General features: G+C 44.9%; 1 protein-coding gene across 2 annotated transcripts; it reads right to left on the bottom strand.

Moving 5' to 3' along the window:
* Window positions 1-64: 64 nt before the first annotated feature.
* On the bottom strand, window positions 65-16,950 carry TMEM269 (transmembrane protein 269). 2 transcript variants are annotated; one of them, XM_082431945.1, is made up of 6 exons: window positions 16,873-16,950; window positions 12,531-12,669; window positions 8,742-8,839; window positions 7,905-8,048; window positions 7,060-7,260; window positions 65-4,763 (listed from the first exon to the last, which is right to left on the bottom strand). In XM_082431945.1, the coding sequence occupies exons 2-6, from the start codon at window positions 12,620-12,622 to the stop codon at window positions 4,627-4,629; spliced, it is 672 nt and encodes a 223-aa protein (XP_082288071.1). In that variant the 5' UTR covers window positions 12,623-12,669; window positions 16,873-16,950; the 3' UTR covers window positions 65-4,626. The 2 variants fall into 2 exon arrangements, with proteins under 2 accessions (XP_082288071.1, XP_082288072.1); XM_082431946.1 differs by lacking the exon at window positions 16,873-16,950 and adding an exon at window positions 16,709-16,800.
* Window positions 16,951-17,223: the final 273 nt, after the last annotated feature.

Below are 17,223 nucleotides of genomic sequence, written 5' to 3' on the forward strand. Positions count from 1 at the left end.
GGTGCCTAGCCATAGAAGGTGGAGTCCAAAAGAACATACTAGGCAGGCAAAGTTGAGGTGAGCAGAGGGGACCCTCTCTCCCTCAGGAGGAGAGCGGAGAGGAGAGGAGAGAGCGAACATGGCTGCTTCCAGATTTCATTCTTCCTGGGGCCAAAGCTCTGCAGACCCTACAGACCCTACGTTTTTAGCCACACGGGTATAAATATGTGGCCTCTGCTCCCAGATGAGCCACAACTCAGGTATAGAGGCTTGAAGATAGGATTCCTGTCACCCTATGAATGTGGACAGCTAGTGGCAAGCTTGCACCAGCAGGGGGAGGGGAGTGAGGCGCTTTTGGTTTTTCATTTTAGTTTTTGGTTTTTTATTTTTCATTTTCATCTTTCACTTTATCAGGCCTAGAAGCAGAACACATATGGAAATGAGGCAGATCGCTTAGCGAGGGCACAAGAGCCAACACTGCCACCTCCATTACTCTCCACACTGGAAATACCTGTATTTTCCCTAGTGGTGCTGGGAATATCTCCAGCAATTCCCATCTCCTTTGTCTCCCTGCCGCTCTGAAGTCACTGAGAATTCTGTTCCCATTGCTGTGCTCGTTTTAGGAATAAACTGCGGAGTTAAGGAACTTGCTATCCCTGTGGAGAATGTGTTTTGAGAGCCTAAGTTATAGTCAAGGATTACCTCTACATAGATTATCCCCATAAGTAGTAATTAGGTTCTATAGTATCCTACTGAATTTGGGTTGAATGTGGATTTTTCAGTTTTGTGTTTTGGAGAAATGGAGGTTTGGAGTAAGCTGTCATCATAAACCTAAGGAAATGATGTATTAGTATGCTAGAAAGAGCAGTTTTTGGAGTCAGATGACTTGGGGTCAAGTGCCATTTTTACTGCATTGGATAAGTTATTGACCTCTCCAAGCCTCACTCTTCTCCCATCTGTGTAATGGAATAATATTTTCTTCTTCTCAAGATCATTCATTGAGAAATAAGTAAGATAATGTATGTAATAACTACTCAGTAAATATTACTTCCCTTCCCAACTACCTTACTTCGTGGGATATGTTTCAAATTTCAAATAACCAATTAATATATGAGCATTGGTTGGAAAGATTCTGATCCTTAGTTGGGAACTGCTTGTATTAACATGTCGCAGCCCTGGATATAGTTCATCCTAGAGAAGTGTTAGTATTGCAAACTGTAGGTGGTTGTAAAATCAGTTGAATAAATTGTGACCAGCTTTTCTTTTTAATGAAGTAATAGAACAGATTGTAAAATATCACATGTGGTAAGGATATTGTTTCATGAAGCTTTTGTTTCAGCTTTCAGTTTTTCACCATTGAGTATAATGTTAGCTGTGGGTTTGTCATATATGTACTTTAATATGTCAAGGTACATTCCTTCCATACCCACTTTATTGAGAGTTTTTATCATAAATTGGTGTTGAATCTCGTCAAATGCTTTTTCTGCATCTATTGAGATGATCATATGGTTTTCATACTTCATTTTGTTAATGTGGTGTAGCACATTGATTGCTTTGTGGATGTTGAACCATCCTGGCATCCCTGGGATAAATCCCACTTGATCATGGTGTATGATCCTTAATGTATTGTTGTATTTGGTTTTCCAATATTCTGTTGAGGATTTTTGCTTCTATGTTCAGTAGTGATACTGGTCTGTAATTTTCTTTTTTTGTGTTTTCTTTGTCTGGTTTTGGTATTAGGGTGATGTGGGCCTTATAAAATAGTTAGGAAGCGTTCCCTCCTTTTCAACTATTTTTTGGAATAGTTTGAGAAGGATAGGTATTAATTCTTCTTTGAATGTTTTGTAGAATTCACCTGTGAAGCCATCTGGCCCTGGAATTTTGTTTTGGGGGAGGTTGTTGATTACTGTTTCAATCTCTGCACCAGTGATCGATCTATTCAGATTTTGTTTCTTCATGATTCACTCTTGGAAGACTATATGATTCTAAGAAATTGTCCATTCTTTCTAGGTTGTCCAGTTTGTTGATGTATAGCTGATCATGATATTCTCTTCTGATCCTTTGTATTTCTGTGGTATCTGTTGTTATTTCTCCTCTTTCATTTCTGAGTTTATTTATCATTACCTTCTCTCTTTTTTTCTTAGTGAGTCTAGCTAATAGTTTGTCAGTTTTGTTTATCTTTCAGAGAACCAGCTCTTAGTTTCATTGATCTTTTCTATTGTCTTTTCAGTCTCTATTTCATTTATTTCTGCTCTGATCTTTAATATTTCCTTCCTTCAGCAGACTTTGGGCTTCATTTGTTCTTCTTTTTCTAGTTCCTTCAGGTGTAAGGTTATAGTGTTTGAGATTTTTCTTGTTTCTTGAGGTAGGCCTGTATTACTATAAACTTCCCTCTTAGTACCACTTTTGGTGCATCTCATAGGTTTTGGTATGTCAAAATTTCACTTTCATTTGTCTTCAGATAATTTTTATTTTTCCTTTGATTTCTTTGTTGACCCAATAGTTGTTCAGTAGCATGTTGTTCAGTCTCCACATATTTGTGATTTTTTTCCCCACCTTTCTTCTTGTAGTTGATTTCTAGTTTCATACCATTGTTATCAGAAAAGATGCTTGAGAAGTATGTTTTTTAAGTCTTGGCCTTCCCACTTGTTCCTAAGATCTGTTATATGTTAGAATATTTTATTTTATTTATTTATTTAATTTTATAACATGTTCTATTTTAGTTCTATTTTTTATTTTGATTCCTGACTAAGGAAGTAAAGACATTGAACGGTTAGCATTAGCATCCTGAGACCCCAGAGCCAGAGTAGAAGTGTAGCCTTACTTTCATATAGGTAGAAGGAAGCACATGTCCCTCTGTTAAGTCAAGAGGCTCTTAGCTGACCTATAACTATCTTCATATTGCTAACCTAAACTTTTTTTTGAGGCAATGTAGTATGATTATTATTGTTGTAAACAAAGTACAATTTATACAATCAAATGTGTATTTTCCCGTTCAAAGCAGTCCTCTTGGGAGTCTACATATTTATTTTAGCTCTGCTGCTATGGCTCAAAATGGACATGGAAATCCTCTTTCAGAATTGCATCTTTTTCCTTTGAATGTAGTTCAAGTTTTAGATATAGCCAAAAATCATTTGAGGCCAAATCTGATAGCTGATGTGGTTTTGGTTTAAGAAGAGGACACCATTGGCTAATATTGAGTATTAGGTTTTTGGACTAAATTTGGTTGGTTCAGAGTAAAATAAGTATTTTTTTGAGTACCTACTATGTCCAGGCACTGCGCTAGGTGCTGGCCTCTAAGAGCTTATGTGAAGACATTTCTCGACCTGGAGTTCCTAAAATATTTTGATGAAGGATAGCCTCAGTGAATTGAGGGTTCAGCATTGAAGGACATCACACTGAAATGTCTGAGCCCATGTATATCTGTAAGATTCTTACTACATTATAGTAACCTTGTATATAACTCACTAGAATGCACAACCAAATCAATTCATCAACAAAGTAAATGTTTTTGAGTGTGGGGCACTGTGGTAGGCAGCAGAAATATGAAAATGTAAACTGAAGGAGCTTAAAATCTAGTGGGAAACAGACATATTCATCTAACCATGAAAAAAATACAAATGATATAACAGAGATACAAACAGAAAGCCATGGAGAAGAGGAGGGTGCTGTCTGTTCCTTTAGAGTCAAATCATAGCAATGTGGACTTCATTGGACTTTTATTTTTCGTTTAATTTTAGATTTAATGCATATTTGCCATATACTTTGTTCTGCAAACTTCAAGAAGTTAGACCTGAGGTAAAGGGGCTCTGGTGCCCTAGTTGAGGAAGGGGCAGAACTAGCCAATAATCTGGTTCACCACCTGGAGGTGGAAAGTCCAGAGGCAGTGCCGGGGGCATGGCTTTCAGTGGGCCTGAGTTCTTTGTGAGGTGCCACTTTAGGGCTCCATACAATTTTATTTCTATTCAATTTGGATTTTAGAATACGAAATGCCCTTTGAATATCTAGAGTTTAGTATTTTAGAGCTTAGGAAAAGAACACATAATGAGATCCCGGAGACCAGACGATGCCCTCAAGATGCCAATGTGTCTAATCTCTAAACAAAGCAAAAGTCAGAAGCTTTGATTGTGGAAATATGGAATTTTAAGTTACAAAATCCTACACACAAATTGGGCAACGTGATTGTCCTGCTATCAGCTCTGCTCTACAGAGCCAGAGTCTGTAAATTTAAGAAACGCATTAGTAAGCCCCACCTCACCACTGGAGTAATTACATTCAGGCAGGACCAAGGTGGAGGCTATACCAACTCTGAAGGGTTTCACTCATTTCCAAGGGACTAACCTTAGTGCACAAGTTCACCCAGCTGGTAACAGGGATGGAACTCAAGCCCAGCCCAAATTTAGCTTGGAAAAATATTCTGTTCTGTATGACATAAACAACTCTTGTCCCCAAGAGATTCAGAACCCTGAGTAAAGAGGAAGACGTATAGGCCGCTGGCCCTACTGTGGGTTGCTCTGGTTCAAGGCAACATGTATCTAGCACATGCACAACATAGGGACAAGGAAACATTTAGTAAGTGTAAGGCGAGGCTTGGCCCAACATGCTGGCAGAAACCCCACAGAGGCCAGCGGGAGTGGGTAAGGCTGTTTAATATCTTCGGTGCTGCAGGTTAAGACACGCTGCCTTGCCCCACAGAGCATCCGGAAAGAAGATGTAGGAGAGTGACCACATCAGGCAGTAAAAAGCAGTTAGCGACAGTGGAGACAAAAACACCAGGATGACACCTGGAAGAAAAAAGGCAAACACTCAATTTTTATGAAGCTGTCTTATGTGTATTTTCCACCCTCTACTTCCCATTCCCATCTTTCCAGCCTTCAGTTTTTACTCACAGAGCCTAAGACACTAAAACCAATGACACATGATCCCTGCCTTTGCAGAGTTTGTCCCTGTGTAACTAGACAATTACAATCTAATGCAATCTCAGGCTCCATTTTGTCAAATTCAGATCAGAAGTCAGTCTTAGCCAAGAATAAATTTGAGTTGCCCAGATCTCTTGTTAGAAAAAGAAAAAAGAAAAAAATATATTCCTAATTGTTTCAAGTTTAACATGAGATAAGGGTCAATAAAATATTATACGCATGCAGAAAAGAGTTAACATAGCAGGCCTGAGACTGCTATCCTTAGAAAGGCCTGCTTGCAAGGTGGGCCTGGAAACTTGAATAGTAAACAATTCCCTACACTGACTTTTAATATTCTGACTGCCTAGGACAGTTATTACCCCCCAGAATACAGATTTGTTGGTTGTCCTGCCTCCTCTGGAATGGAAATGCATGAGTGATCCTATAATGGATACCGCTGTGATGTAGTAGAATGAACATGGGATTTGGAGTCCCAAGACCTGGATTTAGAAAAGTCCATACTTTGCCACTTATCAGCTGTGTGACCTTGGGCAAGTCACCTTTTTAAAGCCTGTTTATTACCTTAAGAGAGGAATAATAATGCCTCTCACCCTCTGTCATAATGAGATTGAATGGGTAATGTGTGAAAGAAATTTATGGAAGTACTACAAATGTGAGATGTTATTCTTCCCCTTTAACTTTGTTGCAGAAGTCTGGAGAACAAGTAACAATGTGAGATTTAATAGCAGAAGCTAGCCCCACACAGGGCCAGTTTAGATGACAGGTGAGTTTAGCTTTGCATGCTTCAAAGTTGACCAAACCAACTTTGTCCCTGTGTTACCATATCAAACTCAATTACAAATGTCAACCAAAATCCCTACCAACTTGACTGTGGTAATACTTTGATGGAAATGCAGTTCACATGAATTAACTATGTCACTTTGACATTTATGCCAAATCTCTTCATCTCCACCGCAACCATCACCTCTCATCTGACAAAAAGCTGGTTTTCCTACTTCCATTCTTAGTCTCCTACAATCTATTCTCTTCATTACAGGCCAAGTGATCGTTTAAAACTGTGGCTCAGAAATCCCTTCAAAGGCTTCTCATTTGCCTACAGGATCCAATCCCCAGTCCTGCCCAGTCTGCTCACTTCGCTGGCCTCAGTCTGTCACAAGCCCTCCCTCAGCAAGTCCAGCCACACTGGTGCACTAATGCATCCAGCTGTTCTTGCCTCAGAGCATTCAAAAATTGTTTCCTTTTCTGAACCATCCTTCCCACCACTTGGCCAATCATCTTGCAGTTTTCATGTATTTTAAATTTTTTTCCAGCTTTATTGAGATATCATTGACATATAGCATTGTTATTAGTCCAAGGTGTAACAACAACGATTTGATACTTGTATATATTGCAACATGATAACCATAATAAATTTACTTAATATCCATCACCTCACATAGTTATACATTTTTTCCTTTTGATGAGAACTTTTAAGATCTACTCTCTTAGCAACTTTCAGAAAGACAATACAGTATTGTTAACTGTAGCCACCATGCTGTACATTACATGCCCAGAACTTATCTTGTAACTGGAGTTTTTACCTTTTGACCACTTTCACCTAGGTTTCGTTTAAATGTTACCTCCTTAAGGATCCTTTCCCATCCTTAAGGCATTCCAGTCTAAATTAGGTCACCCTCTGATGCCCTCTGAGGGCACCCTATAGTTTCACAACACATCAAAACTATGTATTTTTAGTTATTTCTGCCATGATTTGTTTGGTGTCTGTCTCCCCTATCAGACTGTAAATCCTGAGGCAGGAAGTATTTGTCTGGTTTACCGATTTGATTCCTAGTACCTGACATACGGTCAGTGTTCCCTAAATTTCTATTGAACTTAGTGATAGCCAACAAATATTTATTGAGCATCTACTATGTGATCGGCACAATCCTAGGTACTAGGAATTATAGCACAAATAAAAAAGAGTCTTCTATGGGGGGGTGCAGGTTTAGTGTGTATAGACAACAAACAAGTAAATACACATCAGGTGATGATAAATTCTACGGAGAAAAGTAAAGCAGGGTGAAACAGAGAGGGAATGTGGGGGGCGAGGCACAGGGTGGCAATGAGCAGCAGTGATAATAAATGATCACTAGTGACGTTTAAGAGCCGTATTTTCACTCACCTCCCAGATAGACCATTTTTTTCCAGTTCTCAGACTCCAGGATTTCGTCATGTGGGTAGTAGCTCTGGTCCATCATGAATAGTATCATGAGTGAGGCCATGCAAGAGAGAATGAATGTGTTGCCTTTGGTCAGGAGGGAGGTGGAGGCCAAAACACAGGAAGCATAGGGGCAGGGTAGACCCTTGTATGTGAAGGGAACGCCTGCAGGGAAAGAAAAGATGGGGTTTGCTGCTTCCCACTGCTCTAAAGCACCCACCGGAGGAAGCCCTTCTCTCTCTGGGTCTTCCCTGCCCCACGTTCCAAATCCCCTAACCCCAGGGCAGTGGCCAGCCATAAAGCACTTAGTTATTTAGAGATGATGTGTGGGCTTTGCACTGGATCCTCAAGGTAAAGCAGGCAGCTAGGACCAGGCCTATGCCTTGGCCCCTAGGAAGCCTCTGTAGAAGGGTCCTTTGAGATCTTTCTGTCTGCATCTGCAATCCCTTGCGTTGTGACCTTAGGCAAGGTAATCACCCTCACCAGAGTTCAGTTTCTCCATCTGTTATGGGAAACTGGAGTATGACCTCTAGTTCTAGAGTCTGTGAATTCATGTGCTCCATCCAAAGGTCACACTACAAGAAAAAGGCACAGCTGGTTCAAGAACCAAGGGTTCCCGCCCCCTAGAACAGGTCTCTGCCAATGCAGCCTGCAGTCTCCAGTGGACCTAGAGCAGGGGAGAAGGAAGGAAGGGGGCCTCCATAAAAGGAAGGAAAGGAGTCAATTACTGCACCTCACGCTTCCAGCATCCAACAGCTCCTCCCCTCCATGGTTCCCTACCCTCAGCCATAAGGCTGGCTTCCACTCACCAGTTGAATAAAAACAGAGGTGGACTGAAATAGCCAACACATAGATGATGGCCAGGAACCCGTTCAGAGGCCCATCCATGCCTAGAAGCAGGGCTGAGGCCAGGCCAAAGGTGGTGAAGACAGCAAGGTCATTCAGCTTGGCTCCTGCTCCAGAAGGCCAAGGTTAGAAGAACTTACACTCATATGTCTTATACCTTAGTCCCCTCTAGTGGGGGAGCTGGAGTGAGGAAAAGCAGGATCCTGTTTGTCAGGTCCCTGAGGGGCCAGAGGGCAACAGCTGCTCCCCAGGGTGGTCTGTTGATCAAAGACTAGGCTCTCCTTCTGGCTCTGCCTCAAACTGACCACATGGCTTTAGACAAGTCTTTCCCTGTCTAGGTCTTAGTTTTCCCATCCTTTAACATGCAAGGGTTGGACCACAATTGGGAACAAATTGATAAGCTGTGGAACCCGTTTTTTCAAGCAAAATCTTGCATGGAAATATCTTGTCATATTTTAAACCAGCAGATCTGCTTGGGGTAATTTTTCATTTCCCCACTCCCCCATGACCACAGCCACCACTCCCACTCCCAGATCCACCCTGAAGAGGGAGACGGGACAGATAAGCCCACTGAAGGCCGGGACAAAGACAGCCAGCGATCAATAAGCGAACCAGCAGAGGAGCTAGATCTAGACTGTGGGGCTCACAAACTCCTGTTCAAGGGCTGCTTCTGCTACACTCAGAGGGATGTGAACAGGAGTGGCGACTGAAGGAAGCCTGCTGTATTTCAGGGGATGGAGGAGCTGACCCGAATGGGTGCTTCTGGGGTCAGGGATTATGAGTCTGAGGCCTGGACTCACCCGATGTGGAGCAGATGTTGAGGTGTCTGGTCATTGCCCCGATAGCCATGTCTAATAGAAAGCTGACCAAAAGCATCCAGGAGGCACAGGGGGACTTCCTAAAAAGCAGGCCAGCAGGCCCCAAAGGGCGGCTCTTTCATGGTCTCCACTGGACTCCACCCCCCTCCCCCTATACGCTTCCTACGCTAGCACACATACACACACCCCTACGTGTTCCCCACACTCACATCCTTTTTGATATGTGCTGCTTTACACACACACACACACACACACACACACACACACACACACACACACCCTCACACATATCTACATCCCTTCCATACTCTCATTCTCAACCCACAGTCTTAAAGGGGTGCCCTCAACCCCCTCGGTAATCACTAAGGTCCCTTTCAATTCTAAATTCCAGGCACATTCAGTGGCAAGGGGAGTCCTAGGCCTTAGTCCAACCTCTACGACCATCTCAGATAAACCACTCCTCCTTCCTATAGGTCTCTGTTCCTCCATCTATAAAATGAGGGGTTTGTACCAAATGATTTATTTAATAGGTATAGGCCTATTTAGATTATCTGTTTCTCCTAGTGTGAGTTTTGGTAGCTTGTATCTTCTAAGGAGTTGGTCTCTTTCATCTAGGCTATCAAGTTTGTGGGCATAGAGCTGTTCACAATATTCCTTTACTATGCTTTTAATGTCCATGTAATGATTCCTCCACTTTCATTTCTGACACTGGTAATTTGTGTCTTGTCTTTTTTTTGGTTAGCCTGGCTAGAGGTTTATCCATTTTATTGATCTTTTCAAAGAACCAGGTTTTGGTTTCATTGATTTTTTTTTTTAATTGATTTCTTGTTTTCAATTTCATTGATTTCTGCTCTAATTTTTATTATTTCTTTCCTTCTGCTTACCGCGGATTTAATTTGCTCTTCTTTTTCTAGCTTCCTAAGGTGGAAGCTTACATAATTGATTTTAGATCTTCCTTCTTTTCCATTTTTTCTAAGACTTTATTTTTTTAGGGAAGTTTTCGGTTTACAACAAAATTGAGAGGAATACAGAGATTCCCATATACCCCTTAGCCCCACATATGCATAGCCTCTCCCATTATCAACATCACTCACCAGAATGGTGCATTCTGGCCTTGGTACATACCAAGGATGAACCTACACTGACACACTGTAGTCACTCAAAGTCCATAGTTTACCTTAGGGCTCACTCTTGGTTTTATATGTTCTATGGTTTTGGACAAAAGTATAATGATATATATCCATCATTATAATATCATATAGAGCATTTTCACTGTCCTAAAAATTCTCTGTGCTCTACCTATTTATGTCCTCCTCAACCCCTCTGGAAACTACTGATCTTTTTATTGTCTCCATATTTTTGGACACATATTTTCTTTTCCAGAATGTCATATAGTTGGAGTCATATAATATGTAGGCTTTTTAGATTGGCTTCTTTCACTTAATAATATGCATTTAATGTTCCTCCATGTCTTCGTAGGGCTTGATAGCTCATTTCTTTTTAACACTGAATGATATTCCATTGTCTGGATGTACCACAATTTATTTATCCATTCATCTACTGAAGGACATCTTTGTTGCTTCCAAGATTTGGTTATTATGAATAAAACATCATAAACATCCAAGTACAGGTTTTGAACATAGTTTTCAATTCATTTGGATAAACACCAAGGAGTGTGATTGCTGGATTATATGGTAAGAGTATGTTTAGTTTTGTAGGAAACCACCAAACTGTCTTCCAAAGTGGCTGTACCATTGTGCATTCCCACCAGCAATGAATGAGAGTTCTTGTTGCTCCACATCCTCAGCAGCATTTGTTGCTATCAGTGTTCTGGATTCTGGTCCTTCTAAAAGGTGTATAGTGGTATCTCATTGTCATTTAATTTGCATTTCCCTGATGATATATGATGTAAAATATCTCTTCATATGTTTAAATGCCATCTGGATATCTTCTTTTGTGAGGTGTCTGTTAAGGTCTTTGGCCCTTTTTTAATTGGGTTGTTTTCTTATTGATGAGTGTTAAGCTTTGTATATTTTGGACTGTAGTTCTTTATCGGATGACTTTTGCAAATATTTTCTCCCAGTCTGTGGCTTGTCTTCTAGTTCTCTTGACATGGTCTTTTACAGAGCAGATTTCTTTTCTAATATATGCATTCAATGATATGAATTTCCCTTTAAGTACTGCATTCACTGCATCTCACAAATTATGATAAGTTGTATTTTCACTTTCTTTTAGTTCAAAATATTTTTTTTTAATTTCTCTTGAGACTCCTTTTTTTTATCTATGTATTATTTAGAAGTTGTTTAACCTTCATGTATTTCGGAATTTTCTAGTTATCTTTCTGTTATTAATTTCTAGTTTAACTCCATATGGCCTGAGAGCATACTTCGTATCATTTCTATTTTTTTTAATTTGTTAAGGTATGTCTTACAGACCAGAATGTGGTCTATCTTGGTGAGCTTGAGAAGAATGTGTATTCTGCTATTGTTGGATGAAGTATTCTATAAATATCAGTTGGATCCAGTGGATTGACGGTGCTGTTCAATTCAACTATATCCTTACTGATTTTCTGCCTGCTGGATCTATCAATTACTGATAAAGGGGTATAGAAATATCCAGCTATGATAATAGAGTCATCAGTTTCTGCTTGTAGTTATATCAGTTTTTGTCTCATGTATTTTGATGCTCTGAATGATGTCTTTCAGACCCTACATTCAAGGATTCTATGTTTCTTTCCAGCATATGCTCCCAGACTCCTCTGAAATCAGCTACCACAATCTCAGACCAAACTGCCCTAGGAGGCCATACGCAAGTCGACACCCTGACTGCAATGCTTGGGTGGCCCAGCAGAAGCAAACAGAGAGCCTGACCCCAGACTTCAGCTGTCCCCAAACAGCCTTAGTATTTCCTTTGTTTAGACCCCTACCTATGTGTCTAAAGGGAATTGGGCCCACCATCATGGCATAAAAACTACACTCCCAGAAGATTAGGTTGAACTAAGAAGACAGCGATTTTCTGCAGCAGGTATACCCCCACTTTATGAGACCCCAAAAACCCAGACTTAGAGAATCATACAATTTTCAAACTGGAAGGGAACTTAAACATCATCAGGTAAAATCCTCTTATTTTATGGTTGAGAAACAGATCCAGAGAAGTCACTTGCTCATGGTTATAAAGAATCAAACAGATTAGGAGGATATTATTTGCATTATAAAGGACTTATCTTTAAAGAGCTGATTTCCCAAAGCCATTGAAATATGATTCAATTTACAGAAACATAATTTGCCTACAACTTTTTTGGGGGCCCATATACATGTCTCAGAGTTTCCAGAACAGAGCTAATTTCAAATATTCTGCCAGATCATATGCTCTAATTTAAGAATCAAAAAAATGTAATGGTAGCCTGCCTACCCAAGGATTGTGCAAAGGCTACCAGAACAGAAATCTCAAAATCTCAAAATCTCTTGATTTTCTCATAGAAACCATTCTAGATTGCCATAGCTGGAAGGAACTATAGAGATCATAGTGTGAGCTGCTTGTTTTAAAGATGGAGAAACTGAGGCTTAGGATATGACCTAGCTAAGGTCGCATATCAGGCTGGTGGTAGAACTGAGGCTAGGATCTTGACCCCTTGACTCCCAACCTACTGCACTTTCTCCTGCCCCCCGTTGATCTGTATGCCTCGGAGCCTGGCTCTCTAGACTCCCCACTCCTTCCCTCATGCCATTGGCTCCAGCTCTTGGCTAAGAGCTTGCTGGGCCCCAGACCTACTTGCAGAAGCTGCAGAAGATGGAGAAGAGCCCCAGGATCATGTTGGCCAGGGACAAGGCACTGGCAACATCCTTCCAGGAAAATTCATTCATCTGGGCGTGGCTCTGCTCTTTGGTCAGGAAGAAACTGGTGTGCTGACCTGGGGCCCAGGGGAGAGGGACAAGGAGTTGTCAAGGTCAAAGAGTCCCAAAAGAGGCTCCCAGGGACCCAGTAGCTCCTGTTCCCCTAGACCTCATCCCAGAGCTGTGCTCTCCCAACATGGTTTCACTGGCTGGAATCAGGGAGACTGCAGGTAGATGGAGGAGACCCAGGAGGTAAGACAAAGGTGCTGAAGATGAGTGCCTGGGAAAGTTCAATAGCAAAGTGAGTGAACCAGCATGACCATAGCTTCCACCCCTCTCTGACTACACCCCTTGCCCTACAGCACAGACCTCCCTCTAGCCCATACGCTGACCCTCCCGGCACTCCCACGGCCCAGGGTCCAAGGGGTATGCGCCCTTCCCCCATCTGAGAGATGAGCCCTTGTCATAGAGACCTTTATCATAAATGAGCCCTACTTTTTTTTTTCTTTTTTTAATTATAAAGCTACTTTTAATACTTTGGAGTGAGCCCCACAGGAACAAAAACACTGGGAAGGGGTAACCCCCTCACCCCCAGGAGTGGCCAAGGGGGAGAGAGGCTACTTGACGGGAAGGAAGCACAAAGGGCCCACTGCAGACTCAGGCTCCTTTGTTCCAGAGGCCACGCTCACTCCCTCGGAAGGACAGGGCTGTGGCTGAGGTGCCCCAAGCGTCGACAGGGGAAGAGATGAGCAACAGAAGATGCATATGGACAGCACTAAATAGTTCACATGGCACTTTCACCACGTTCTCTCTTCTGATCCTGACAACCTTAGGAGATGGTGCTATAATTCTCCCCGTTTCATGAATGAGGGAACTGAGGTCCTGAGAAACGGAGGTATTTGCTCAAAGTCACACATTAGGTGAGTAGAATCAATCCCTCCTGTTTGATTCTAAATCTGGTGCTTCTTATGGGGGCATAATCTCAGCAGGAGGAGGTTTGTGGGGTAGCGGGCACTGAGGGAGCCCAGATGGCCAGTCTGGCTGGGCAGCTACGGCCTCCCTGCCCGGGCCTCCTCCCTCCCCTCAGCCTGTCTCAGCAGCAGGGAATCAGCTGGCCCTGGCCATTTTCACAGTCCCTCTGTGTCCATTTTCGCTCTAAGACCAAACATGTGCACTCCTTACACATAAACTGTGTGTGAAACTTTCTTTTGGAGAAAGAGCCCCAGCGCTCTCTGAAACAGGGAGGCCCCACTGGTTGTAAACACACTACCCACAAATAGCAATCCTGCACGTGAGTAAAATGTACAAGTTCCAAGGTGTTTTCTCATTTAATCCCCACTCATTTTCGAGGTGAGGAAGCTGAGACTCTGCCTGCATACAGCCCCTCTGTACAGCCCCAGGCCCTTCTGGTCTGGGCAAGAGCTAAGACAAATCATGGTCCTTTCCCATAAATACTGCCACCAGTATGTCAGAGGTTGAGAGGGGGCCGGACTTGGAATTTGGGGCTGGGAGTTTATCAGGCAGCACGGTGGAGCTAACTGCTCCCATAGGCCAGCTTCATTCACCAAGGGGTATCAGTAGCTACAATGCCAAAGCCACTGGGACTCCTGAGACCTTGTCACGCCAGGTCCCCTCAAAACCTAAGACAGGAAGCAATGCTAGTCCAAGAAATCTGGGATGGGAGGGGGGCAAAGGATTGGATGCCTGCTCCCTCCCTATCAACCCTTCCCTCCTGGTCTGTCTTGAGTCTCAGGGCTGACCCGAGCAAGACCAAGCACCTCTGTTCCAGCCTAGTCTGCACCTGGAAGAGCAGCATCCCAGCGTCTCAGAGGCAGTCAGTAGATACCTGGGGTATGTCTACCAAGTACGAGACAAACCTCATCTATACTACTACATGGTTTGGTTTTTTTTTAATTAATGTGCAATTAATTGTCTACTATAGTATCTCTTTCATTCACAAAGCACTTTCACCACTATGGTTTCCAATGGCCCTGTGAGGTCTGCCAGGTAAGGCAAAGAAGACTCAGAGAGGGGAAGAACCTTGTTCAAGGTCACACTGGAAGTGGCAGAACAAGACTTCCAACTTCACCGTAAGTGTTCTTTCCTGTGTACTCTGCTGTCTACCAACCAACAGGACTGATCGTAGTATTCGTTGTAAGCTCAGACTGAGCAAGGTGCTGGGGAAAGCCCTTGGTCCCTGCCTGGACCATGGAATTTACAGTCTGTTCAGGAAAACAAGACTCATGCATGCCTGTGGAGACTTACAGACAGTTCATGGTGGTAACTCATCTTAACAATGGGGAAACTGAGGTTTCAGAACAGTGAAGCAACTTGTTCCAGCAAATTGTGGAGCCGGGATTGGAACTGGGCCTCCTCTTTCCCAGTTAAAAGCCATTTGCAGCACAGGCCCCAGGTATGGAAGGATGTGGAGCTGAGAATAAGAGCTGTTGAAATTTAGAGAAAAAAGGAAAAATCCATTCATTCAGCAAACATTTGGTCTTGGGACAGAGAAGATTAAGACCTGGTCTCGTCTCTCAAAAAGCTCAGTCTGGCAGAGGCATTCAACCCTGCACAGAAGAGAAGAGGTGACAAGGCTGCTGAGGGAGCACAGAAGAGGGGCCCCGCCTGTCAGGGGGCTCAGAGGAGGCGTCTCAGAGGAGGGGGTCGGAGCTGAGGCCTTGCCCAGCAGTGGCCTGCAAGACTGGCTCACGTCACTCCCCGGCTCCTCGGAAGCCATCAGTGGCTCCCCAACACCCTCAGGATGGAGTCCAGCTCCTTCATGTGGTATGCAAGCCCTTCGTGATGAAGCCCTGCTCGACTCTCAGCCTCCTCTCTCCATTGCCCCTTGACCCCTTCTCTGCCCCCCTCTGGTCTTGGGTTGGGTGGTGGGCCTCTTTGGGAAGCCTGACACCCCCTCAAGTCTTGAGCTGCTCTTCCTCTGCACTGCCACATCTCCTTGTGCTCGCCGTGTGACACTTGGCACTCTGTATTGGCACCACCTACGTGGTCTTCCTTCTCTACTACAGGGGAAGGAACTTGAGTGCCGATCGAGGTCCCCTGTGCCCGGCATGAGGCCTGACAATAGAAGTTGTTCAATGATATTGTTACATTAATAGAGCATTCTGGTGCTTGACCGAGATCCTCTCCCTGCACGGAATCACTCAAAGCCTGTCTAGTTTCTCCTGTGAGAAGCCTTCTCAAGTGAACAATCCAGCCCCTCAGCACACCCAGCTTCTACCCAACGTTTATGATCTTGATTTGCCCATGCCTGCTGTGCGCCAGGCCTGTGTGTTCTGGGCACCCTCAGGAGGCTGGGAGTCTGGTAGGGGAGGCAGATGTGTGTAGGGACGGTGACGGCAGTGTGGCCACTCTTGTTGGACACGGGGCCGTCCGGTTGCTGAGGGTGTCCAGGGAAGACTAAGTCTGGGGTGGGGGCAGGGGAGGGCTTGGCCAATGTGATATTTACGGAGGGTCTCTGGGCATAAACAAAGGGGGGTGCTTCCTGGCAAAGGAAATTGCAAGGGCGGAAGCCCAATGGGGAGGCTGGGTCCCAGGGAGACAGGACTGCCTGGAGGCAAAGCCGGCAGGGAGGCCACAGTTGTGATAGCTGCTGTGACCTTGCCTTGCCGCTGTGGATGGGCAGTGATGTTTATTTGGTAAGGGGGTGTCTTGATCAGATGTGGGTTGGGGATGGAGGGTGGTCTCGAGGGGAGAGGCTGAAGAAAAGGAAACCAGCCATGAGACTGGTGAGTGAGGAGTACGAAGTGAGCGAGCAGAAATGTCCGACGCTGGGGCTGCTAGCGGAAGAAGAGGGGAGAGTTGCGTGGGACTCGGCGATTCCTCAGGAGAGGCAAGGCGTGGCGAAGTCGGTGCCTTGCCTGGAAACCCGCGCAGCGTTGGAGCGAGAAGGCCCCGGGCGGCGCTCCCCCGCGGGCGGTGAGCCACGCGCACAGCCCCTCGGGTTAGAAACGCCCCGCCCCACCCTGGCCGCCCCCACTCCATCCCGCCACCCTAGAGGCCAACAGCCCAACAGGGAGCCGGCCTCCTGCCGACGCCCGTCTGTCCGAGCTGGAGACACCGGCGCTCCCCTCCTCACCCCTCCCCTACCCGCTGTACCGCGTCGGTCCTGGACGACAGCGACGGCGACGACGCCCAGGCGAAAAGATGGAAGAGACGGAGCCGGGGCTGGGCGCCCGCGCTTCGGGACAGCTCCTTCCCCCCAGGGCCGTGGTCGCCGACAGCACCCTGGGGGAGGCGCGTGCGACGCTGCGGCTGCTTACCTGGGGACCAGACATTCTTAGATGGGGTGGGCGCCCGCACTCCTTCCCCGCTTCCTGGGCGGTGGAGAGGGGCCAGCCCAGGAGAGGGGGAGCCGCGCCGTCCCAAGCCTCTCACCCGCCCCCCCCCGGCTGTTAGCTCACAATCCCCGAGAGGCAGGGGTGGGGCCACGCGGCTTTAGTTGGCAGGAAGAGGGTCCTCACTTTGCCGGGGAGCCCTAGGTCTTGCAGCGGCGCGGCAGGGGGAATGGCGGGATCTGAGAGGAGGGGACTAGTCTAACATCGGGAGCGTGGACAGGCTTGGCAGGCGAAGAGACCAGAGTGCCCGGCGTGTGGGAGGTGGGCTGGAAGGGA

The sequence above is a fragment of the Balaenoptera physalus genome, assembly GCF_965194825.1.
Source record: "Balaenoptera physalus genome assembly, chromosome: 1".
Taxonomy (NCBI): Eukaryota; Metazoa; Chordata; class Mammalia; order Artiodactyla; family Balaenopteridae; genus Balaenoptera; species Balaenoptera physalus.